This window comes from Phascolarctos cinereus, unplaced genomic scaffold (assembly GCF_003287225.1).
Source record: "Phascolarctos cinereus isolate Bilbo 61053 unplaced genomic scaffold, phaCin_HiC Scaffold_4;HRSCAF=312, whole genome shotgun sequence".
Classification (NCBI taxonomy): domain Eukaryota; kingdom Metazoa; phylum Chordata; class Mammalia; order Diprotodontia; family Phascolarctidae; genus Phascolarctos; species Phascolarctos cinereus.
In genome coordinates this window covers 730,324,356-730,348,857 of record NW_027555847.1, presented here as the reverse complement: position 1 = coordinate 730,348,857, position 24,502 = coordinate 730,324,356, and the positions used below count along the sequence as shown (strand labels likewise).

Here is a 24,502-nt window from a genome sequence, read left to right as displayed (position 1 = left end):
CAGGAACCAGATATTCATAAACAGGAATGCTCTCAAGGACAGTTTTGAGAGCAACTCCTTTCACATAGATCACATATTTTTTGGCAAACTGCCTTTCTTGTTAGAAGGAACTACTAAAAGGAGGCAACCCCAACTTTTTCCTTAGAGTCTCCCCCATGGTGTAGATGTGTAGCCTGGGATTTTACCATTGGGACTCTAGAGGCTGAAAATTGGGACTCCTCAGCCCATGTGATCCAGTTGTAGATGGTTCCCCTGACAGTGATCATTGATTGTGACAAGATTTGATACCTATTGAGACTTAAGTATGTTGTTACCTACTGTAACTCTATTCTACTTACTAATCTTAATCTAATTTTACTACCTCAATAATAAATACTTTTACTATATATTTATATAAATGAAACTTGAGACTCTGTGTCATTTCTAAAGCAATTTCAACTGAAACTAATTTAAGCTGCAATAAATAAGGCTGCTCAGCAATATGATTGTCCATGGTGTTGATTACTCTTTGTCTCCCCCAAATCTGCTAACATGACATTGATGATACTTGGTCAATGTTGTTTCCGAATTAGGATGTCATCTCCCTGAGGGCAAGGGCTCAGTATTTCAGTGACTGATTAACTTAACTGACCTAGAACAGAACTCCATATTCAAGAACTGCTGAGAAGACTGGACAGCGGTCTGGGAGAAACAAGCCTTGGACCAGCATCTTATGACATGATCCACAAGTTCAAAATAGGCATGTGACCGGAATACTAAAGATCACACCACTTCCTTTTCAGTCAGAAGAGAGATCATATTTATTTTAAAGCCTCCAGTAAAGGATGAATTCTTTGTTTTTTTAAGCAATCAGGGTTAAGTGACTTGCCCAGGGTCACACAGCTGGTAAGTGTTATGTATCTGAGGTCCTCCTGACTCCAGGGCCAGTGCTCTATCCACTGCACCACCTAGCTGCCCCTAAAGGATGAATTCTTAACCAAACAAGGCAGAGAGGCAATTACAGAAGATAAAGCTGATCATTGCACACCTGAGGGCAGGAGACCTTAGGTCATTGCTGTGTGACCTCGGGTTAGTTACCTCCTGTCTCTGAACCTCAGGTCCCTCACCTCTAAAATGTGATCTAATACGCTGAGAGGCTGAAGGTGAGGCAGGGTCGGGAACAGAAAAAGGAGGAGAGGAGAGAAGAAAATGGCGGGGAGAGGAATGCATTTTATAGTAGAATGAATAGGGAGCTATTGAAGAGTCTTGATAAGGAAAATGACATAATTTAGTCTTCTGCTTTAGGAAGAATATTTTGGCAGCTGTGTGCAGGTTACAGAGGCAGAGACTGGAAGCAGGGAGAACAAAATGGTAGCTTATCACAGCAGTCCAGGCAGGAGGTAATGACACCTTACTTTGTGTGGTGGTCCTGTGAGTGCAGAGAAGGAGATGGATACTAGAGATGCTAGGGAGGTACTTAGAAAGACCTGGCCACTGATTGGTTGTGGAGGAGTAGTAAGGGAGAATGGAGAGGGAAAGAAGACTGAATTTGTGAACTTGGACAAGTTAAAAATGGTGATGTCCTCAAGAGAATCTGGGAAGGTCAGAGAGATGGGTCTAGTGGGGAGGATGAGTTCTATAATGAGCATGTTGGGTTTGAGATACCTATTGAACATCCTGCCGAGATTGCTGAAAGGTAGCTCTTGAATCAGCACTAGAGCTCCAAAGGCCGAGGATGGCTGAGATTTGGGGTGTCATCTGCATACAGATTAGAGTCCAACCCAACAATCTGATGAGATCACCTGGGCAGCTGAATCAGGTAGTGAATTAAGTGCTGGATTTGGGAGTCAGAAAGAGAAATTCTAATCCTGCCTTAGGCACTCAGTAGCTTGTATGCCCCAACTTTGCTCAATCTGTTTCCCTGTCTGTAAAATGGGGACAAGTACAGAACTCACAAGTTTATTTTGAGCATCAAATGAGATAACATATATAAAGTAATTTGAAAATCTTGAAGCACTAAAAAAAAATAATGATGGCTAGTGGTAGTAACAACAGCAATGATAGTAGTAGCAGCAGCAGCAGCAGCAGCTGCCCAAGCAACAACAGTAATTAATCGATCAGTACACATTTATTCAGCCCCTATAATGTGTCAGCAGTGCAAAGCTGTGATGATGCAAAAAGAGGTTAAAAAAACAGTCCCTGCCTTTAAAGAAGTTTACAATCTAATTGGAGAGATAATAAACAAAAATGTACATACAAAGAAGATAAATAGATATAAACAGAAGATGAAACGATTTACAGAGGTAGGGCACTAGAATTAAGAGGGCTTAGGGAAGGCTTCCAGTAAATGATAGGATTTTAGTTGGAACTTAAAGGAAGTCAGGGAATTGAGCCACAGGTGAAGTTGAAGGGGAGATTGTTCCAGGCATGGGGGGCTAAGCAGAGAAAATGCCCAGCGCAGAGAAATGGGGTAGTGGCTGCAGCAGCACTAGTAGAAGCAGAAGTAGTGGGAGGAGTCCCTACTACTACTAAGTAGTGATGGTGGTGGTGGTGGAGAGTGGGCAAAGGAAGGGGGGAAAGTGGGCCCAGAAGAGAAAGTTGGAGACATCCAAGTGAGGAGCAACATCATGAACATAACCCAGCAAAATAGAATGAGAGAAGTAATTGCCGCATTAGGAAAAGAAGGGGAAAGCAGTGAAAGGGACAAAAAGAGAATAAAGATTCCCCAAGAGTGGGAGAAAGTCAACAGTAACAAACCTGAGTTCAAATCCTCAGATGTTTACTAGCTATGAGACTTTGGGTAAGTTACTTGACTTCTGTTTGCTTTAATCTACTGAAGAAGGAAATGGATTGTATGGTCCATGGGGTCACAAAGATTCAGAAATCTTGAGCAACGAGTATCTTTCCTAATCCTAAGTACCCCTAGCACACTTTAAACTGGTTGTCCTATAGGTATTAGCTCATCTTTAATGACTCTCCACTGATACTTTCATCCTGTTTGACTAGTTGTTCAGCTGGGCCATCACCAGCCATCTGGACTTTTTGTCTTGCTTCTGGACTCCTATGACTCTGCCTCACTTAAAGGGAATTCACACCCTGGTGACATCATTGGTCCTCTTCAATCACAAAGGATGAATAAAATGTCAACTAGGCTAAGCCCACCTCTCAAAATGCAGAGAAGCCCAAGCTGAGTTAAAAGCAGAAAAGCTTTATTAGGAGGAAAATCAGACACTGGTGAAGTGGAACCCCAGTACAAAGTACAAAGGAGCCCACAGCCTAGGAGAGGCAGGGGCAAATTTATGCCTGAAACTTTAAAAGAAGAGGTTTAGGGAGCGTTGGAGAAAAAAATAACCAGTTCTTCCCAGGAACAGGTGGGCCACAGAAGCAGAATGTTTTGGAGGAACAGTTGACCACAAGGCTGGTTTAAGCCAGTATGAGGCCCACAGCTCATCGAGGTCAGGCAGCAAACACCAGCAAAGGCTTGTGGGAGTGAGCAAGACTTTTGGCTCATTGCAGGCTCCTGATTGGCTCCTTTCAACAAACTGGTTGACTCTGTGCCTGTTAGGTAGCTTACAGAAAATAGACATATTAATCTCAGAGGCAATCTCACAAACAACAATAGTTGGTGGAGTCTCACCTATGATTATGAGTCACCAGAGAAAAAGAACCAAGTTATTTCTCCATTGCAAAACTTAATATATAACTACTCCGTACAGGTATTTCATCAAGACTTTTGAGAAGAAATGGGGGGGGGGAGGAGTGAAGGAAAAGAGGAATTAGAGGAAGAAGAGGTACTCAAGGATACTATTTTCAGTCTTGCTGACTCTTCATGACCCCATTTGGGGTTTTCTTGACAATGATACTGGAGGGGTTTGCCATTTCCTTCTCCAGCTCATTTTACAGATCAGGAAACTGAGAAAAAACAGGGTTAAACGACTTGCTCAGGGTCACACAGCTAGTAAGTGTCTGAAGCCAGATTCGAACTCAGGAAGATGAGGTTTCTTGACTCCACACCTGAGCTCTATCCATTGCGCCAGTAGGAGGACGGGTGAAAGAAGAAAGAGAAGGAGGAGTTGATGCAAGAGGAGGTGGAGAAAGAAGAGAAAAGAGAAGACCTTCTGGCCATCAATTTGAGCTTGCTTCATCATTGAACACCCTCAGTGTGAGAGATAGAAAAGGGAACTTATTCCTTAAAAGAAAAAAAAAAGACTTTAATTTCCTCAGTAGAACTTGGGGCTGGAGGCCAGAGTCAACCACGTGTGTCATGCTTTCAGAATGTATTCGACTGTCAGTTGTACACTAGACCTAGAGAGACTGGAAAGACAAACAAACCAAAGATGAGCTCACCGCTGGGGGACCCGGCAACATTTTAGCCTGAGGTCACTAGGACCCTAGGGCTTGGGTTAAAGCTGGGGCTGGCTACCTAGCCTTGGGGTACAGACTTGCTGAGAGACTTAGCTGCGGCTTTGCTTTTCCTAGAGTTAGAGGAGTTCAATTGCCAAATGCAAACTCCATCCTGCCAACCCAGGGGCTGCAGAAGTTTATTCTATCAAAGTTGAGAATTCTCAGGCAGATGAGATCCCCAGGTCCCCAGCGTCCAGAGACAAAAAGACAACCTCCAGAGCCAGAGAGCCCCGTTCTTTTCAACGTTATACACCCAAAGTCGCCCTGCTCACTGAAATCATGGGATGCCAAGCTAAAATGGTCCACAGAAATCGCCAAGCTCGGTCTCCTTACTTTTTGGATGAAAAAAAAAAAGGAAACTTGGTGTGGTCAGCTGGGGTTTCTGAACACTCTGCAGCTCGTCATTACGTTCGCTCGCTGATTCAGTCCGTCAGTCGTGTAAAAAATGCGGCAAGAGTAGCAATAACAGGGGCGCCTACAGTTGCTCAGAACCTACTCAGTGACAGCGGAGAATTCCAGGAAGCTTCGGTTGTTAGAAATAAGGCCTTAGAAAAATAAAGCCTTCTAGTTAAAAACGAAAGTAAGCTCAGAGTGAGTGAAGAATCATTTATTACGGTTCTTGCCACAGAATAGAGGAAAACCTCTCCGAAGAGATTGCACTGATTACAGAAGCCGGAAAAGGGAAGAAGCGGCAGAGCCTCGACCCCTCCCTTCCAGGCTCGGATTGGTCCATTCCTTTCCAGGTTACAATCTTACACATCCACCCATCTCAGGTCCCCTTGACATGCCACCCCTCCCCCCAATCCCTCCTCATCCAAAAGCGCTTGTCCTCTGTCCTATTTAGGGCTAGTTAAAAACGGCTCTGCCCTCTGGAACTTTTGGGCCCTTCTCGTTGGCTCGCCCTTTCAAGGTTTTGCAAGCTTAAGACAACGTAACTTGTTATTACCAAATTCTTTGCCGATGTTGTAAGATGTCTGAGGTTATCTTAAATTGTGGGAGCATGATACCTTGTCCCTTACAGAGCCAAAACTAGAGGTGGGAGAGGGTGGTTTTCCAGGTTGCCCTCTTACCTCTACTGCTCTTCCTGAAGGCGGCATTGCCTGAATCCGAAGAGAGAGCCTGGGGCCAGGGCTAGGGTGAGGGGACGGCCAGGGCACCGAACGAGCTGTGGCCGCCTGCTCTACTAGTGACAACTGGAGAGGTTTCTACGAAAAGAAACCGAAAGTTGATCCGGGTCCTTTGACGCATAAACCAAAAGAGCCAAGCCCGGGAGGCAGGAGTCGATCCCTGCAGCCTCCAAGTGGGGAAGGAGCCCAACCTGAGCTCCAGTCCTTGCGTTTCTCCGGCTCTAGACGTTTCTCTGGCCGCCACTGCCCTCTCGCCCACAGATTTTAAACTTCACCAGTGTGGGATAGTATCACTTATCAGAGTTTGGAGTCAGCCAAATAGTTTTGTTTTGTTTTGTTTTTCCACCAAAAGCCAGTGGAAACCTTAAGGAACACCTTAAGGAAGCACTGAGCTCAACTGGTCACAACGACGGAGTGTGGGGGGCTGCTCCTACTGGAAATGGGGGCAGGAAGGGCTACCTGTTGTGGGCTGCTGGTCTCTGCTCTGAGAGCAGAGCTGGGGCCTCAAGGAGCCAGGTTGCGGGGCTGGACCACGCGGGAGGGTGAGTGCGCTGGCCACTTTCCAGGATATGTGCACAGCAGCTGAAATGGGTATTTCTGACGGGAGCAAAGAGCCAGGGAGGAAGAAGTTCAGAAGTGGGGTCTGTTATCAGATGAACAAGCAGTTCTCAGATGAAGAAATTAAAGCCATCTATAGTCATATAAAAAAACTGCTCTAAATCACCATTGATTAGAAAAATGCAAATCAAAACAATTCTGAGGTAGCACATCACACCTATCAGATCGGCCAACATGACAAAACAGGAAAAAAAGAAGATGTGGGAAAACTGGAACATCAGTGCACTGTTGGTAGAGTTGTGAACTGATCCAACCATTTGGGAGAGCAATTTGGAACTGTCCAAAGGGCTATAAAAATGTGCATACCCTTTGACTCAGCAATATCAATTCTAGGGCTGTATCCCAAAGAGATCACACAAGTGGGAAAAGGACCCACATGTACAAAAATATGTGTAGCAGCTCTTTTTGTGGTGGCAAAGAATTGGCAATTTAGGGGATGCCCATCAATTAGGGAATGGCTGAACAAGTTGTGGTATATGAATGTAATGGAATACTATTGTGCTATAAGAAATGATGAGCAGGAGGACTTCAGAAAAACCTAAAAAGACTTGTATGGACTAGTGCTGAGTGAAGTGAGCAGAACTAAGGAAATGTTGTACACAGCAACAGCTACATTGTGCGATGACTAACGTTGATAGACTTAGCTCTTCTCAGCAATACAAGGATCTAAGAAATCTCCAAAAGTCTCATGATGGAAAATGCTATCCACACCCAAAGAAAGAACTATGGAGTTTGAATGCAGATTGAAGCATACTATCTGCTATTTTTTTCTTCTGTTTTGTTTTCTCTTTCTTGTGGTTCCTCCTATTGGTTCTAATTCTTCCTTAAAACATCACTAATGTGAACATAAATTTAATAGGAATGTATATGTATAGCCTACATCATATTGTGCCCCGTCCTGGGGAAGGGGGTTGAGGTAGGGGGAGAAAAATTTAAAACTCACAAGCTTATTTTAAAAAAAGAAAATAATAGAAATGATCATTGTATCATCTGTACTGCTTAAAGCAAAGCAAACAAAAAAGCCTGTGGAAGTTCTCAAAATAATAAATATAACAAACTGGAAAATTTTTAAAAAAAAAGAAATGGGGTCTGGCTGGGCCTGACAGCCTGGAGGCAGCAAGTGAAGTCATTCCTCCTAGCATCAGCCCCGCTGAACTGAGGAGGGGGGAAGAAGGATGAGTGTGGACGGGTGGGTCCTGACTGGGCAGCAGTCTCTAGGGGAAGAAGCTCTACAGCCATTTCACTTTTGCTGTATTTAAGAATGTTGAGACCACTGGGAGGGGAGGACAGGGTAAGAGTGAAGAGAAACTATTGAGGGGGGGTGGAGAGTCCTGCCTGGGCAGTGGGAAACTGGGTCTACAGTAATTGTGTCCTAGGTAAGGTAGATCTTACAATGGAGTGGGTGGAGAGGATTTGTCTGAGAATCATCAGTCATCACACTGACTGCTTCCCAGAACTCTTGTGAGGGGACAGGCAGTTCTACAGGCAAATGGGAGAAGTTACCTAGTATAGTGGTTCTTGTGGCCTGGGGGACTTTGTCCATGGGTTGAGGGCCTGGGGAAGATAAGCAAGAAGAAGCAAGGTGACTGCCAGTGGTCTGCAGTCACTGCCACCATCCCAGGGCTGGGGGAGGGGCAGCTCTGGGGCTTACCAAGGACCCAGAGGATGAGGTTCCTCCTAAAGCCCAGGAGCTCTCCTCATGGTCACTGTAACTCAAAAGAGCCACCCCTCTATGGAGAGCCTACATGGTGGCTGAAGTAAGCAAGTAAACAAAGCCTGGGCCCTGACCTTGAAGAGTTTCCTGTTTTGTTAGAGTCAATCACTCTGACATACAAGCAGCTGTGATACAGCAAATAAGCGTCCACAAAGTTCTATTTGAGGCTTGTGGATAGAGTAATCATTTCCAAATGAGGTCGAGTGGCAAGCCATCTTGGAAGAGGTGACATTTGTTGAGCAGGGTGTAGTAGGTCCAATAGGATGAATAGGAATTTTTAGTGATTTAGTGATGGAAGGGCATTCTGGAGATGGGGAATGGTATAGACAAAGGTGCAGAGGTAGGAAACCATAGGATATTGAATGGGATGCCCCGGTGAACACTTCTCAGGGTAATTAAGGTTTGGGATAAGGCTGAGTGGGATGAGGGGTCCCATGAAAACTTCTTAGAAGAATAAATAGAAATTGTACTAGACTCAAGGCAAGCATAGCAGCCTGACAGGCCTAAGTTTGGATTTACTAGAAATCACCTGATTTATGGGAATTCAACCCCAAGTACCATCCCGCCCATTATGCCATTGTTCAGCAGTTAAAGTTTGCCAAGCCTGAAACTCCTGAAGGAGCCCCCCTGTATTTTATTGATACATCTGTTGCTATATTTTGGTCATGGTGACCTGGAGTGTCTAGCTTGACTGCACATTTTTAATTGCTTCTTTGGTATTACTTCAGCAAACTAAGAAATATAGATATGTATATTGTGTTCATTGTTTTGTTTTCAGTTTGTATGGTACATTGAAAATGTGAGCCAAATATTGGCCAGTTGGTGGGAAGGGGGATTTGCCCGTTAGGGCTATTTAATCTGGTTCTTAGCTCTTGTACTCTGTTTCCTTTCATCAGAGCACACTGGTGGAGGGACACCCAAATCTCGAGATTTGAAATAATAAATTAACTTTCTGTTTCTCCTTGGATACCTCTGTGTGTTTTTTAATTTGAGTGACACCCCATACAATATGGACTCAGAGGGTGAGGATTGATTTTTTTCATGGGAGTGGGAAATATTCCTCATTTATTAACAGTTTGGATGGAGGAAAGCTATGCAGGCTTGGGGACGTGTCTAAAGGGAAATAAAGCATTTTACTGCCTCTGGAGGCAATTGTTTCCTCAGTGAAAGGGATCTCTGCCCCTTACCCTCACTTAGTATGAGGGAGAGGTTGGCCCTTTTAGTAGAAAAGTTTTCCATTCCTCTACCCAGGATGCACACAGGATGCTGCATCTGTTATAAAGACTTTAGAGATTAAAACCCCTTCTTTGTAGTTAGGAAGATGAGGTCCAGAGAAGTGATAGGATTTGCCCAAATCCTAACATTAATAGCAGAAGGAGAATTGGACTCAGGTACTCTGCTCCTTGGTGGAGAGATAATGAATAGGACAGTTTGGCTGAAGTCAAGAGGGCTTGAGGGCCGCTGGTGGGGAATAAGTCTTGGAAGGCAGGCTGCTGCCAATAAGTCATTGGGACCACATGCCATGAGCTGGTCCTCTGGAGCTCAGCAGTGAAGCCTTCACCACAGTCAGATAGAATCATAAGTACAAGTCATAGAATGGAGGAAATCCAGGGGAGCAAAACAGCATCTCTTTGTCTGCCTTTGTCTCCCAGGAGTGTTTTCTTCCTGGTCAAAATGTCCTTACCTAAAGATCTTCATTCTCTTTAAACTGCCCTTCTCACTTCCTTCCTCTTTGTCTCTAGGCCCAGGGTCTGACAGCTGTCTCCTAACTCCCATTCCCCCTCCCCCATCAGGAAGTGTGCACCAAGTGTCATCTAATCTCTTCTGGGGGAGCCTTGAAACATTTCCTGTTTATCATATTCACAGTCAGTTCCTTGACTAGTTACATTGTAAACAGTCACTCAATTAATTAATAATCACTTACTACTTGCCAGGCTCTGTAGGTAAGGATCCCTGGGCTGCACATTGGCTTAGAAAAACCACATATTAACATTATTTATGTTTTATTGCATCCTTATTTTGTAAAATGTTTCCCAATTACATTTTAATGTGGTTCCAGCAGTATTTGACACCAGCTCTAGATCATTAAGATCTGAGGCTCAGTTCACCCGAAGGAAAATGAAAAAGTCCAGAATTTCCAGCTTTTTTCGTCCTCCTTATCTTGAGGCAAAGTAGTTTTTCTTCACTTCTTGTATTCCCTGGGCCAGGACAATTGTCCAATAAAATCCTGAAAATTAGGAAATGATGGAAAGTCCTCTAGAAGATCCGTGGGTCTTTGAGGGGTGGTGTGTGCTAGGACCAAGGGTTTCTGGTTTCCCCAAAGCAAGGATTGGTTTCCCCTAAAAAGCAACAAAGCTGTCCCTAGGGGGGCAGCTAAGTGGTGCAGTGGCTATAGCACCGGCCCTGAACTCAGGAGGACCTGAGTTCAAATGTGGCCTCAGACACATAACACTTACTAGCTATGTGACCCTGGGCAAATCACTTAACCCCATTGCCTAGCCAAAAAAAAAAAAAAGCTGTCCCTAGGATTTGATTGGCCCTTGTCTCCCTCGAGGTAGCTTCCTGGTGACCTAAAGGTACCTAAGGTCCCAACCACAGTGAGTCATGGCTCCTCCAACATGGTGGCTTCTTTGGAGTCACCCTGCCCTGCCCTGCCCTGCTGACCAGACAAGTTTCCACCTGAACATGAGAGGAGCCCTATCCAGAAAAGTTTCATTCGGTCCTTGGTGCACATCCTCACTGTGTTGGGACAAAGTCAACCTTTCTTTAAGTAAACCTGAACTATCAGCTACCTGTTGTTAAGCACACCCCTACAAGAGGAGAGGGTCAGTTACTGAATACCTTTGGGAAATGAGGACTCCAGCAGAGTGCAGGGAATTACTGGAAAGGAAGAAAAGACCAAAGACAGGGCTCTTGTCCCATTTATTTTCCCTATGACCTCCTTCTCCCATCATCTCCTCCCTTTGGCCTCACTCAGAGTGTTCCTAGTGAACTGGGCTCTGGACAAGCTGAACAACCCAACATCAACCAGGCTGTGGCCTGGCATCTGGCTTAGTCACTGATGCCCAGCCTGCAGCTGACAGGAACCAGTTGTAGCTTTTTTTTTTTTTGGTAATTCTTATGTTTTTTATTTTGAATTTGTGAAATAAAACATGCATATACATAACAGTTGAAAAAAATGATTGCACGTGTGTATTACTAAGCAGCCTTATTTATCGCAGCTTAAATTAGTTTTGGTTCAAATTACTTTAGAAATGACACAGAGTCTCACGTTTGATTTACATATAAGAGTATAGTAAAAGTATATATTATTAAGATAGTAAAACAGGATTAAGATTAGTATGTAGAAGAGAGTTAGAGTTAGTAAGTCCCAATAGGTAACAAAACATATTTGAGTCTCAATAGGTATCAAATCTTGTCACAATCAATCATCGCTGTCAGGGGAACCATCTACTACTGGATCACATGGGCTGAGGAGTCCCAATTTGCAGCCTCCAGAGTCCCAGTGGGAAAATCCCAGGCTGCACGTCTGCACCTTGGGAGAGACTCCAAAGATAAAGGTGGGGCTACTTGCTTTAAGTAGTTCCTTCAAACGAAGAAAGCAATTTGCCAAAAAATACGTGCTCTGTGGGAAAGGAGCTGCTCTCAAAACTATCCTTGAGAGCATTCCTGTTCATGAATATCTGGTTCCTGGAGGGGCGGCCAGCCCTTCTTGGGAGCAAATACCATAAAGAGTCCTTCAACATCTAGCTAGGAATAAGATTACTGTGGAAAAAGAGTCAGGGTCAAATTGCAGGCATACTGAGAGAGGTCAGAATGCCTTTTTTGAATTCATTCATCACAACATAAAACTGTAAAACTATCACATACAATTTCCTATTCCTAGTAAATATATAACAAATTATCATGGGACTTTCTTTTCTTCCCTTTTTTCTTCCCCTCCCCCACATGGATACCATTGGAAATGGATACCATTAGACACAAATATGTATATGTATCTGTGTGTGTTTGTGTGTGTCTGTGTGTAAAATCATTCTATACATATTTCTACTTATCAGTTCTTTCTCTGCATGCATATAGCTTCTTCCTTCAGAGTTAATTTGGGTACTTATAACAGTCAAAATGACTTAGTCATTCAAGGTTGTTCTTAAAACAGTATTGCTGTTAGCGTGTACAATGTTCTCTTGGTTCTACTCTCTTCGCTCTTCATTATTTCATGCAAATCTTTCCATGTTTTCATCATTTCTTATAGTGCAGTAGTATTTCATAATAGTCATGTAACACAACTTGTTCAGCCATTACCCAGTTGATGGGCATCCCCTGATTTCCAGTTCTTTGCCACCACAAAGAGAGCTGCTAGCAATATTTTAGATCATATAGGTTCTTTTCCTTTTTCCCTAATCATCTTTGGAAAAAGACCTAGTTGTGGTATTGCTGGGTCCAAGGATACAGGCAGTTTCATAACTCTCATTGATGAATTGATGGGTTAGTAGGTATTGTCTCTCATACATAGGTATGGGTGTGTATACACACACACACACACACACACACACACACACACACTCATATATATGGAAAGGGCCTAGGGGTGCCCAACATACAGCTGTATTTCTCTTATCATTCTGATAGAAGGAAACAAGTCTAGTTCTCAATGTTGTTATAGTCTAAAGGATTCATACCTATGTATGTTAAATGCTGATATGATTTATCTAAAAAGATTTAGCCAATATGATGATACTGGCATCTTTAACTTGACCAAAAATTAATACACTTACATTCACCTAATGACATGATCCCTGACCACTTCTCTTGCTGTCCCATCTATAACCTACATGAGGGCATCTTAATTTGTTTGTGTGTCATCTGATGAAGCTTTTAATAAATGCCTTCCCAGAATGCTAGTATGGTTTTTGAAAATTTAATAGTCAAAGGACTGATTACATTTCAATTAGAAGTTAGGTGAAATTAAGATGTATTTTTCCCATCCTGAAAACTATCATCAGATTCCTCAGAGGTCAGTGTACTCCAGGTGAAAAGCCCCTGACATAGACAAATATAACTTGTACTCTGAAGCTGAAGTCTCCTTCCCACTGGGAAGCCTTTCCTGGATATCCCAGACTAGTTTCTCTGAATGCCCTGGACTTCATAAGCTGCATCTAATCATGACCCTAGGTTGTTTACTATTGTTCCATATGTGTGTGTGTGTGTAATCTGCCAGTGACCCAGAAAGCAGCTGAAGGACCCTCTATTTCCAGAATCTTCCTTCAATAACTTGTTATTTATCATTGTTCCACTGAATAATAAAGTTTTTAGTAATTATCAAGCAGATTTTGCTTTTCACAGAGAAGTCCTAGAGGTCAGAGGAATAGATTTGGGGATTGGAGTCAGGCCAGTAGCATTTCTTGGGTCTACTATGGACTAAGCAGCTGGACCAGATGGCCTCGGAGGCCCCCTCAGACTCTAGACTGATGATCCTGTGAAGTCCTCAAGCTCACTAGGAAGTCTGAAGGCTTCAGGCGCTGGTTTATCAGAGGGCTGTACCCCCTACCTCTCGTCTTCACACACATCATTTTAGAAGGGAGGATATACTGTAATTCTAAATCCTGTAATACCATGAATATCCACTGGGTGGAAGGAGTGTCCCTGCTTAGGAGATAAAAAACTGATGTCTTCTTCACACAAGGAGCAATTCTTAGGCTTCTGAAGGGATGGGATGAAAGTCACCAGTTCAGTGAAGTATGGTGGTGATCGAATGACTGTTTGGAATTGGCAAAATCATAGGAATTAGTGCTTGCAAGCAATCATAGTAACAGCTAGTATTTCTATAACAAGCTTTGCAAAGCACTTTGTAAATATGATCTCATGTGACCTTCACACCAGTCCTGGGAGGAAGGTGCTATTATGAGCCCCATCTTACAGATACAGAAACCTGAAGTGAGAGGTTAAGCGACCTGCTTAGGGTCACAAAGCCATTAACTGTCTGAGATGGGATTTGAACTCAGGTTTTCCTGACTCTAAGTCAGAGGCTCCATTGACTGGGCCACTTTGCTACCTTGAAATTTAGACCAACTTTCTGCTGCAAATGACAAAAGTGAGCCCCAACTTTACCTCACTTGGATGCCTATGAAAATGCAATTCATCTGCTGGTTTAATATTCCCCTAACTTTGACAGGGCCAGGGGGTTGGTTTCAGGCATGCCATTGAGGCTCAGGGCCTGCAAACACAGGAGCCAGATGCACACGGCTGTGACACACAGGGATGCCTCCCCTCCTCTCCCATCCTGCTTATGCCTTTGTCAGGAGATTCCAGAGATATCTGCAGATTCCAGGGGAGATCCCTGCCAGAAACAGGGGATTCAGGAGAGGGAGAGCCGCAGAATGAGGTATCAACATTTAAGGGATTAACTGGAGATACAGAAGAAGATTTCAGAGGCAGACCTCCACAGGTCTATGCAGGCCAGGCTTCATCCAGGGCTGCTGCTAGGACTTGGAGTGTTGGGCTTGGGAGGCCCCATGGTGGAGTGGAAGACCTGAGGTCAGGCCCTAACTCTGGCTTTCATTATGTGTGACTCTGAGCACCTCACTGAGACTTTCTGCACCTCAGTTTCATCATCAGTAAAATGAGAATAACATTTGTATTGTCAGTGATACTAAGGCTAATAAGCCAGATCTCTTGCTTTGAACCTATGAACTACAGGGAGACTGTTAGGAAAGGAAGAAGGCAAAGCCAAGGTGCTTATAGGGCAAGCTAAGGTTTGGGATGGGAAGGCCTTGGTTTGTCAGATCCTGACCCCAGCACACACATATGTGACTAGAAGGATGTTACCCAACAATTGTTCCCAATGAGCAGTCTCAACATTCTTCCATGGTTCTATGTGTGTTGAGGGGGTAGTAGCAAAGGGCCAGGGAACTCCTTGATACAAACCAACCATAAGTGTAGGAGAAAATTAGCATCACAGAATCTGAGAGTCATCTGGGCCTTCAGAGGTCAGCTAGTCTAACCAATGATGGCAAACTCAAAGAGAAATTTTTTTCTCAGAGAATTTCTGAAAGAGAAATTGCTGTTGTCATTCAGTCATTTGCAGTCCATGTCCAACACTCTACGACCCCATTTGGAGTTTTCTTGCCAAACATACTGGAGTGCTTTGCCATTTCCTTCTTTTGCTCATTTTACAGATGGGGAACTGAGGCAGACAGGGTGAAGTGACTTGCCCAAGGTCACACAGCTTGTAAGTTTCTGAAGCCAGATTTGAACTCAGGAAGAGTCTTCCTGACTCTGGGCCCTGCACTCTATCCACTGCAGTGCCACCTAGCAGCCCCTAAATAGGAATGGCAGCCACACGTCTGTACTTAAGGATCACTGCAGGCCATATGCTGCCTTAATTTAAAATGAAATGTTATCTGCTTTTTTTTGTATTTTCATTTCTTTGTTAAATATCTCCCAACTAGTCTTTAATCTGGTTCCAAGGCATTCCAGAATATTGCAGTCAGGGAGCAAGCTGTGTATTTGAGCCCTCTGCTCAAACCTATGCCTGCACGGAATCCATACTCTAACAAAGCCCACAAGGGTTGGTCACTCAGTCCCTCCAAGGTGGGCCTCCTGCTTAGGAAGATTACATACCTGTAATGGTTGAGAGGGAGGATTTGGAAGGCTGGACTCTGGAGGTCACAGAGTTTGGAGATGAGGGTCAGAAAAGTAAATCCAGTTCTGAGAGAAGTTTCACATTTCAGTGAACTAATCAGAGATATAATGGGTTAGGGTTAGAAAAGCAACTCCAGTTGTCTGAGAGATGTTTCACATTTCAGTGATCTAATTATTCATCAGAGATATAAAAGCTATATTTTTGTCCTGCTTCTTGTAAGCCACTGGCAGATAGGAAGTCCCCTGAAAAGAGAGAAGACAAGTCCTCCAAGTACCAGCCTCCACAACTGGATGACCAAGGCAAGAGGAAGCTCCCAGGCTCAGAGAGGAAAACAGTTCCACCCCCTCGAAGCTCTTTCCCTGCTTCAACTTCAGGGTCCCTAAATCATGTCTGGCCATTGGATAACATGGCTTACGCTCCAGGCCACCCACTTACTATCACAGAATCCCTGGGCTGCCTGGGAGATGAACAGAAGCTCAGAGAGAGGCCTCCAACCTCCTACTGCAAAAACTATGTTCTAGCCACTCAAAGCGTTGTATGAGCAACAAATGCCCAGCATGACCCCAGGATCTGATCTGACATTTGTAGCAAATGTTTTCTTTTAATTATCACACATCAGCCAGGAGATAGGAAGGCCTGCTTCCACCTCTTTGTGTCCGCCTTCCTTAGATCAATGAATACTCCGCCACACAGGGATTGTAGAACAAGGGAGCAAAACTTGGATGGCCTCAGATGAGGATAAAAATTATCCAATGCTAAGCTGAGATAGTGATTAAAAGATGGGAGACAAATGGAAATCATTAAAACATCCATCTTTTTTGAAAGAAACACTAGGGCAGAACAAAAGAGGGAAAGGTAAAAGTTCACAGTAGCAGGGATCATTCCAAAGGGGAAAGGAGGATGGGGGAGGGGGAAAGTTACAGGTGGAAATCAATGAACTGGCTCTAACACGTACAGGGTCAGGACCCCATTGAGGTAGAAAAGTGGCAGGTGCTTCTTTCTATTTAAAGAATAAATATTCCCTCCTTCGTTAATTCCAAAGTGAAACTCTTCCCTTCTTCAGAGTGGGAAGCCCCCACCTGGGGTTAGAGTTAGGGCCTTGGAATGGGCCCTGAGCAGAGGCCACAGAAGCTTTTAGGGAGGCCCCTGAAATGAAAGAAAAGCAGGTACACATAAACAAGTGGAGAAGAAATGATGACAAAACAGAGAGAATGGGAACTCTTTGAAGGTCGGTGCTGAGAGGCAGCCTGTGGGCCAACACTCTGTTTGGGCATCGTTCCAGTTCCAGGAGGGGTGTGCAGCCTGGGCTCTGTCTGAAGCCCTGGAACAAGACCCAATACACCATGTCCACAAGTGCACCTGAGAGGTACAAAGCAAAGACAAGCCTCTGCACCTTCACCCTGCACCATACACCAGTCCTCCCCCAGGCTCCTTCCCCTCTTGGTCCCAGCGCCTACCTGCACTCACAGACTCAGCAGAGCAAATAAAAGGATTCCCAGATGTCTCCAAACTTTCATTTATTTTCCTGTCATGCGGCCAGAACATCTTAATGTTGCCATCCTGTCCCCCAAAGTCCCCTACCCAAATGTGAGGCTGTTGACATTGTAAAGAAAACATGAAATTTCAAGAGCAATAATTCCTTGGGATTTTTTTTTTTTGGTCAGAAAAAGATCCCAGAGGTCAGTGCAACATCAGATGTGGAGGGTTCACTTCCAAAGCCCTCTGGCCCTTACTGCTGGTTGTCTCCCTGCAGAGCGAGACAGGCAGAAAGAAAGAAGGTGGGGGAGGGAGGCCTTAGAGAGTAGGATGAGGGCCATATTGATGGTTTCCTGAGCTTGGGCCAGTGGAGTCCAGGGAGGATCCCAGGGGCCAGTGCTGGGGAGAGAAGCTAGGGGTCCACAGGAACAACACATGGACTGGAGACTTGTTTTCTTCCTCAGGTCCATACCAGACAATTCTCTCAAGCTGAAGAAGGAAAGACAGATTCAGGGAGATCCTCCAAGTCCCCTCTGGCCTCCAGACTCTTATCATCCTGAAGCACCTGCCTCACCACCCACCGAACCCTCAGCCCAACCTCTCACCTACCCTGCTCTTTGCTTGGCCCCCTTTACCCCAACCCCTCTCTCCTTCCAGGCCCTCAGAGTCTCACCTTTGGCTGTGAGGGAGACATCTGACCCCTGTGCACTGTCATTGCCTGGAGACAAAGGCGGGAAACGACCCAGTCAGAGACATACATTCCAGAACCAGGGGATGGGAAGGGAAGGGGAACCCAAGGGAAGGCTACTGGGCTAAGCCTCTCCTCTGCCTTCTCATTGCTCATTGCCCTGAGATACTATGGGCTAGGCCCTTTCTTCTACCCTCCATGTCTACCCTTCACTTACCTGCAGCAGGAACATAGTCCCCTCCTTTTCCACCTGGAAAAGAAAACAAATTCCCAGTGAGGAATCCAGGAGAGGAGATCACACCAAGGTCTCAGGAGTTCACTGGTTTGTCTTGGAGACACAACAAATTACAACTGGGACTGCACCCCCATCCCCTACTCCAGTCCAGCCTCTGGATCCAAGAGAAAGAGAAAAGAGGCCCCCCAAATGGGCACTTCCCCACCTCCGGGCCTGCCTCCAGGGTTTCCCAAGGCTGGTCTATGCCCCCAGCTGGGGGACACCCAGGCCCTCTGGCAGAGATCCCCACATGCATTTCTGATCTGAGTCTGAAGCTCATTCCCCACTAGTCCAGCCTAGTTATACCCCTGCCTGGCATCCTCCAGGAAAATGGTTTCTAGTTAGGGATTTGTTTATCTAGAACAGGGGTGGAGAACCTGTGGCCTTAGTTAACTTTAAAATTAACAACTAGTTTTCATTTTTTGAAATTATTAAGTACATAGTGGTTAGATTTTTACAAAATAACATACATTTTTAAGTATGTCTAACTGAAGTTTCTTGAATTTGGCCTTATTTGATTACAGCTAAATTTCCCTAGCCCTGATCTAGACTCTTGGGTCCTATCCTACAGTCGATTAAATGGGAAAGAGAGGACTTGGGGACAGAAAGACAAGCTGCGGGTCAGGGGAAGCCAGGATCTCCACAGCACCTGTTCCCTAAGGACCCCCTCCCAGTCCTGCCCACCTGAAGTCTTCTTCCTCCAGATCACAACTCAGCAATGACTGCAGTGAGGAGGAGGTGGAGGACAGCAAGGCCTCCCACAATGAGCCAGGTGGATGAGGATTCTGGCTCTGAAATGGAAAAGGGAAGTAAGAGGCCTTGACAGGCCAGGGGCCTGAGATTCACTAACCCCTCCCCTACCTTTCCCAGTCACCCCACCTCCCTCTGGGCTTTCAGGGGTATGGGGGATGGCCTTTCCCAGACCCTCCTCAAGGTCCTTACCCCACTTCAGGGTGAGGGGCTCAGGCAGTCCCTCGTGCTGAACTCGGCAGGTATATTTCTCTTCTTGGCCCGAGGTCACATCCACACCTGCCCACTTCTGGAAGGTTCCATCTCCTGCAGGCCTGGTCTCAATGAACTCTGTGTCCTGCAGCTGTTCCTCCCCATCCCTCAGCCAAGTCAGGGAGATGTCCGAGGGGTAGAAGTCTTGGGCCCGGCACCGCAGGGTCACCTCCCCGTAGGGGGCAGTGTGGCGGGTCACTCGGGCATTGGGCGGGTCTAGAAGCAAAGGACAGTGGCATTTCCAGGCTCTCCCTTCCCCCCTCCCTTCCGGGGACACAAGGACAGGTGGGGCCTGGGGGAACACCCCACAATCCGGGCCCTGAGGGTCGGGAGCCCGGGGCTGAGGCTGCATAGAAGGCGGAGAAGGACCGGCTGGGGGCCTTGATCGCCCGCACACTCTAGCGGGCCCTACCTGCCCTCTTCAGAGTCTTCTGCCCGATCTCCAGGTACTTCTTCAGCCACTGCACGCACTTCTCCTTCAGATAGGCTTTCTCTCTCTCAACTAGGCTGCTGTCCACCTCCCACTTGAGCTTGGTGTTCACGGCCTGGGGCACCAACGCGATCCATGTGGAGGTCTCCGTGTCCAGGGCGATGTAGTCTTGGCCGTCGTAGGCAAATTGGTAAAACCCGCGCTTGAAGGTGAGATCGGGGGAGACCTCGCAGCCGCAAATGCTCTGGTAGGTGTGGACCCCTACCCCGCCGCCAGCCCCAGGTCAGCGCGGCCAGACTTCCGCCCCCCGGCGCTGATTCCATGACCCGCCCCCCACCCAGGATGGCCCTGAAGTAGCTCCTTCAGCCTCGGGAGTCCCACCCCCACCCCCGTGTCTCCAGTGGGAGCCACAGGTGACCTTGGGACGGTCCCGCCCCTCCCCCACTCTGCTCCAGGCCCGCGTTACGCACCGCCCTCGCTCTGGTTGAAGTAGCCGCGGAGGTTCTGCAGGCCCACTCGGTAACTCTGTGCATTCTCCCTATTGACCCGCGTGTTCCGCTCCCAGTAGCCCGGGTCCATCTGCTCCATCCACGGCGCCCGCGGCTCCTCCCTCGGACTCGCGCTGTGGCTGTCGAAGCGCACGAACTGCTGATCGTCCACGTAGCCCACGGCGAGGAACCGGGGCTCCGCGAGCTCGTGCGAGGCCATGGCGGCGTCGAAGTACCTCAGGGAGTGACAGCCTAGACGTGGGGACCCGGGCCGGGGTCAGGACGGTGACCGCTTAGACCCGACCCCGGCGGCCCTACAGTCAAGCCCGGGGAGTGACCTTTGACCACGTCAGGTCCGAGGAACCCCACCGCCCCGAGATGCCTCCTCACCCACGGCATCACAGCCCCTTCGCCCCCGACACTGCTAACCCGGGATGCTGTGCCCAGTCTCCAGGCAGCCGGTTAATAGTATTCTCTACTTACCTGCCCAGATCTCCGTCAGGGCCAGGGTCCCCAACAAAAAGAGAGAGGGCACATTAAGCTCCATGGTAGAGAACTGCAGAGGAACGGATCCTTAACTTCTGGTTGGCTTCACAGAGGCTCTGACGGCCAGTAGCAAACGAGAAGGAAAAAAACGTCATTGGTGACTGGGCAGAATGAGCACTCACAGGTTAGGAGACCAAAACTGAAACTGACTCGGAGGAAATTCCCTGCTTTACAGACCTTCTTTCTTTCTGTGTGTATCATTCCCAGAACAGCCTCTGAATCTATCCCTTCCTCCCATCATCACTCCAAGAACACCCGGCTATTGTGCTCCCAGGGGAACCAGAGAAAAAAGAAGGTCCCAGCCCTCAACTCTCACCTGCTGGCCTTCCAGCTCCCATTCCTCCTCAGTGAGACCTTTTCCCCTCCTTAGAGGTTGGGAAGGAAATGTCCCCACCCAAAATTGAGAGTGTCTGAGGATTGAAGAAATCTGAAGGCTGATTTGTAGATGGCTGTGTTGCCACCTCCATTTTATTGACCTCCATCCCAGCTGTGACAGCCTTGTAACTTCCTCAGGCCTTGTGGATAAGCAAGCAAGGGACTCAAGAATAAAGAGTAATTCAAAGTCTGGTAAATGGCAGGTGGCACAGTGGATAGAGCCCAGGGCCTGGAGTCAGGAAGACCTGACTTCCAATTCAGGCCTCAGACATTTACTAGCTGTGTGACCCCCCCCCCCCGGGCAAGTCACTTAACACTGTTTGCCTCAGTTTCCTCATCTGAAAAATGAGCTGGAGGAAACCGCAAACCACTCCAATTTCCATGATAAGAAAACCCCAAATGGGGTCACAGAGAGTCAGACACAAATCAGTAACAACAAAAGGAAAGAGCTTAATTATTAAAATGGGGAGGAGTACTATTTCAGCCTACGGTTGGTTCTGAACTGCCTGAAATATGAAAGTGTGAATCCCCGGTAACCTTTTTTTCAGAAACAGTATGGGTATACGGGCATAAAGGCAGATTACCCCTCCTACAAGTTGGGTGGGGAGCAAAGAGGAGGGGTCTCCTGGAAGAGATCACCAAAGTTCATCATTTATATCTTCACAACAGTCCCTTTCTCTCCACTCACACTGGTGTCACCTGGTGGGCCTCTCTGCCTCCAGTCTCTCCTCACTCCAGTCCAGCCTCCACTCAGCTGCCAAGAGGATCTTCCTAAAATAAAGGTCCAACCCTATCACACACCCAGCCCTTTATTCAGTAAACTCCAGGGTCTCCTGTCACCTCTAGCATCAAATACAAAATCCTGTTTGGTCTTTAAAGCTGTTTGTAACCCAGCTGCTTCCAGCCTGGCCAGTCTTCTCACTCTTCACTCCTCTCCACTTACTTTGGAATGGAGGGGCACCTGACTTTTGGCTGTTCTGCCCGCAGAGGACTCCATCTCTCAACTCTGTGCTTGTTCACTGGCTGTCCTCCGTGTCTGGAATGTGCTGCTTCCTCACTTCTGTTCTCTGCCTCCCCTGCCTTCCTTCCAGATATACCTCAGATCCCATCTTCTGCAGGAGACCTTTCCTGGTCCCCCACTCACCCACTGTTTGTGCTGTCTGTCTGAAATTACCTCCTGTTTGCCCTGCATATAGCTTCCATGACCACAGTGGATTCTGTGTTGTCCCTTCCATTAGACTGGGAGCTCCCTTGCGGAGGGCTAGGAGTATTTTAGTCTTTCTTTGTATCCCTACTACTTCTCACAGGACCTGGCACATAGTAGGTGCTGAATAACTGCTTGTTGACTAACTGACTGGATTTACTATTCAAGGACTAGGTTAGAAATCAAATTCTGATTGGTATTACCTGGGTGACCTTGGAGAGTCATTGAAAGTTCTTTGCTTTATTTCTTTCATCTCTAAAACAAGGGAATTGGACCGGAGTATCTCTAAGGTCCCTTCCACTTCCTAATCTTACAGTCCTATAAGCTGTTATGCACACACAGAGGCACTGAGTGCTTTAGGTGGCACCTGGATGGAGGGTGGGGGGTGAGTGGTTGGGAAGTAGCTGGAAGTTCCTCAAACTTCTATGTCTAACATAGCCACAAGAGGGCAATCTAGCCTGGAGCTAATGACATAACACAACTACAGATCCGTCCTTAGTTACCTTGATGTCTACCTCTTGTCTCTACAACTCTCTAGTTGCCTCCAATGTAAAAGCCTATGAATTTTCATATTTTCTTAATACTCGGTCACTTTATAGCTCATTTCCCTCCTCTCACTTACTTCCAAGATCTCTTTTCCCTCCTTATTGTGACCCCAAAGAATTTCTCACTAAGAGATTCAATGCAGTTTTTACTACAATGAAAAGGAAAAGGCGACTGGCATCTGATCAGACTTCCATGTGGAAAGCAGCCCCTCCAGTTATAATACACGTTTTCTTCTCCATAGACCTTCTCTTTTGATGAGAATAAGATTCACTCATTCCCTCTCACCTTCCACCACCTCCCCTACACTGTAGATGCCTTTTCTTGTCTGTTTTGTGTGATAATTTACCCCACTCTCCCTTTCTGCTTCTCCCAGTATAATCTGTCACCCCTTAATTTTATTCTCCAGATATCACCCCTTCATCTTCAACTCACCCCGTGCCCTCTATCTGTCTATCTACATATATATAAATATATATAATTTATTTTCCTCCAACTACCCTAATACTGACAAAGGTCTCATGAGTTACAAATATCATCTTTCCATGCAGGAATATAAACAGTTCAACCTTAATAAGTCCCTTATGATTTCTCTTTCCTGTTTACCTCTTCATGCTTCTCTTGAGTCTTGTATTTGAAAGTCGAATTTTCTATTCAGCTCTGGTCTTTTCATCAAGAATGCTTGAAAATCCTGTATTTCACTGAATTTCCATTTTTCCCCCTGAAGGATTATACTCAGTTTTGATGGGTAGGTGATTTCTTGGCTGTAATCCTATCTCCTTTGACCTCCGGAATAGCATATTCTAAGCCCTCTAGTCCCTTAAGTAGAAGCTGCTAAATCTTGTGTCATCCTGATTGTGTTTCCACAATACTTGAATTGTTTCTTTCTGGCTGCTTCAATTATTTTCTCCTGGACCTGGGAACTCTGGAATTTGGCTACAATATTCCTAGGAGTTTTAGGGGATGGCGTTTTTCCTAGAAGATGCTCAACCAGAGGCATAACCAGGATGAGATCAATAGGGCTTTGTCTTAAGAATCACCATATTCATGCTGGTGCCAGAGGAGAATGGTGAGCAGCTGCAGGCCTGGGGGTGGGAGGGTAACCAGTCTAACACTGCAGGTTTCATTCTAAAACCCATTTTTCTATCAGGACCTGGAGAAACTAATTTCGAGGATCTCATCTTGAAAGACCTAGTCTCTGAGGCCTCTTCTGAATCTGAGATTTTGTCATCTTCAGCTCAACTAGTTTCAAAGCATTTGATTTCCACTTAAGATTTCAGAGTAACCACAGCTGAGCCCACCATTGCTAGAGAGCGTATTTATATGATAATTGAGTCATCTTCCCTCAGGCTCCTCCCAACCAAGAGAAGGAGCTATGCACTTGGAACTATGCTAAATCTGAGGCTAGAAGTACAACTGAAAACAAAGACAGTTCCTCCCCTCCAACAGTTTACAATCTAATGGGAGAAGAGAACACACAAAAGGAAGGTGAATGGGGAGGAGGGGTAGGGAAAGAAGGGGCAGAGGAGGAGATACCCAGGGAGGGTATCTTCCCTCAGGCTCCTCCCAACCAAGAGAAGGAGCTATGAGGATGCTTGACTCAAATGCTCTAAACCTGGGCACCCATGGGCGTGAGGGGATTGTATGTGTGGGGGGGTGTCTGTGTCTATGTCTATGTGTGTGTGCACTTATGTATTGTCTCCCCCATTAGTCTGTGATCTCCTCAAAGGCAGGGACCCCCTAAAGATCCAACGTTGCCTCCTAGGACTACATACAGAGATGATGGTGAAGGTAGAGAAGGTGCAATGCCATGTAGTTACCACCATGTTCCAACCACTTTTATCAGAGAAAGCTGAGGAAAATGCCTTTGCTGCTTATGAATAGACTAGGATGCCAACTCACTGACCAACTGGACTCACACCTGGAATCTGGCAGAGTGAACTTGCCTAGAGAAGCTGTTAATATGAACAGAAAGGTGGACGTTGTGGCTCT

At 46.1% G+C, this 24,502-nt stretch overlaps 1 protein-coding gene and 1 long non-coding RNA gene across 3 annotated transcripts; both read right to left on the bottom strand.

Annotated features, from left to right (window-relative positions):
* Positions 1 to 3,167: 3,167 nt before the first annotated feature.
* LOC144457171 (uncharacterized) lies at positions 3,168 to 6,272 on the bottom strand. The gene is made up of 2 exons (XR_013486537.1): positions 5,454 to 6,272; positions 3,168 to 3,548 (listed from the first exon to the last, which is right to left on the bottom strand). It is a non-coding gene; the product is annotated as an uncharacterized LOC144457171 (long non-coding RNA).
* Positions 6,273 to 17,633: 11,361 nt separating this feature from the next.
* On the bottom strand, positions 17,634 to 20,440 carry LOC110203695 (class I histocompatibility antigen, Gogo-B*0201 alpha chain-like). 2 transcript variants are annotated; one of them, XR_002323056.1, is made up of 7 exons: positions 20,326 to 20,439; positions 19,825 to 20,094; positions 19,337 to 19,615; positions 18,865 to 19,140; positions 18,607 to 18,713; positions 17,866 to 17,898; positions 17,634 to 17,678 (listed from the first exon to the last, which is right to left on the bottom strand). XR_002323056.1 is itself a non-coding variant. In XM_020980162.2 (5 exons), exons 1-5 carry the CDS (start codon positions 20,387 to 20,389, stop codon positions 18,628 to 18,630), a joined length of 975 nt encoding a protein of 324 aa, XP_020835821.1. In that variant the 5' UTR covers positions 20,390 to 20,440; the 3' UTR covers positions 18,603 to 18,627. The 2 variants fall into 2 exon arrangements, 1 of the variants encoding a protein (XP_020835821.1); XM_020980162.2 differs by lacking the exons at positions 17,634 to 17,678; positions 17,866 to 17,898 and having other exon boundaries at positions 18,603 to 18,713; positions 20,326 to 20,440.
* Between the last annotated feature and the right edge of the window lie 4,062 nt (positions 20,441 to 24,502).

Coding starts and splice junctions, on each gene's coding strand:
- LOC110203695 (XM_020980162.2), bottom strand. CDS start 20,389: ATGGAGCTTAATGTGCCCTCTCTCTTTTTGTTGGGGACCCTGGCCCTG. Junction 19,141..19,336: donor GAAGACTCTGAAGAGGGCAG/GTAGGGCCCGCT, acceptor CTTTGCTTCTAG/ACCCGCCCAATGCCCGAGTG. Junction 18,714..18,864: donor GCCCCTCACCCTGAAGTGGG/GTAAGGACCTTG, acceptor TTTCCATTTCAG/AGCCAGAATCCTCATCCACC.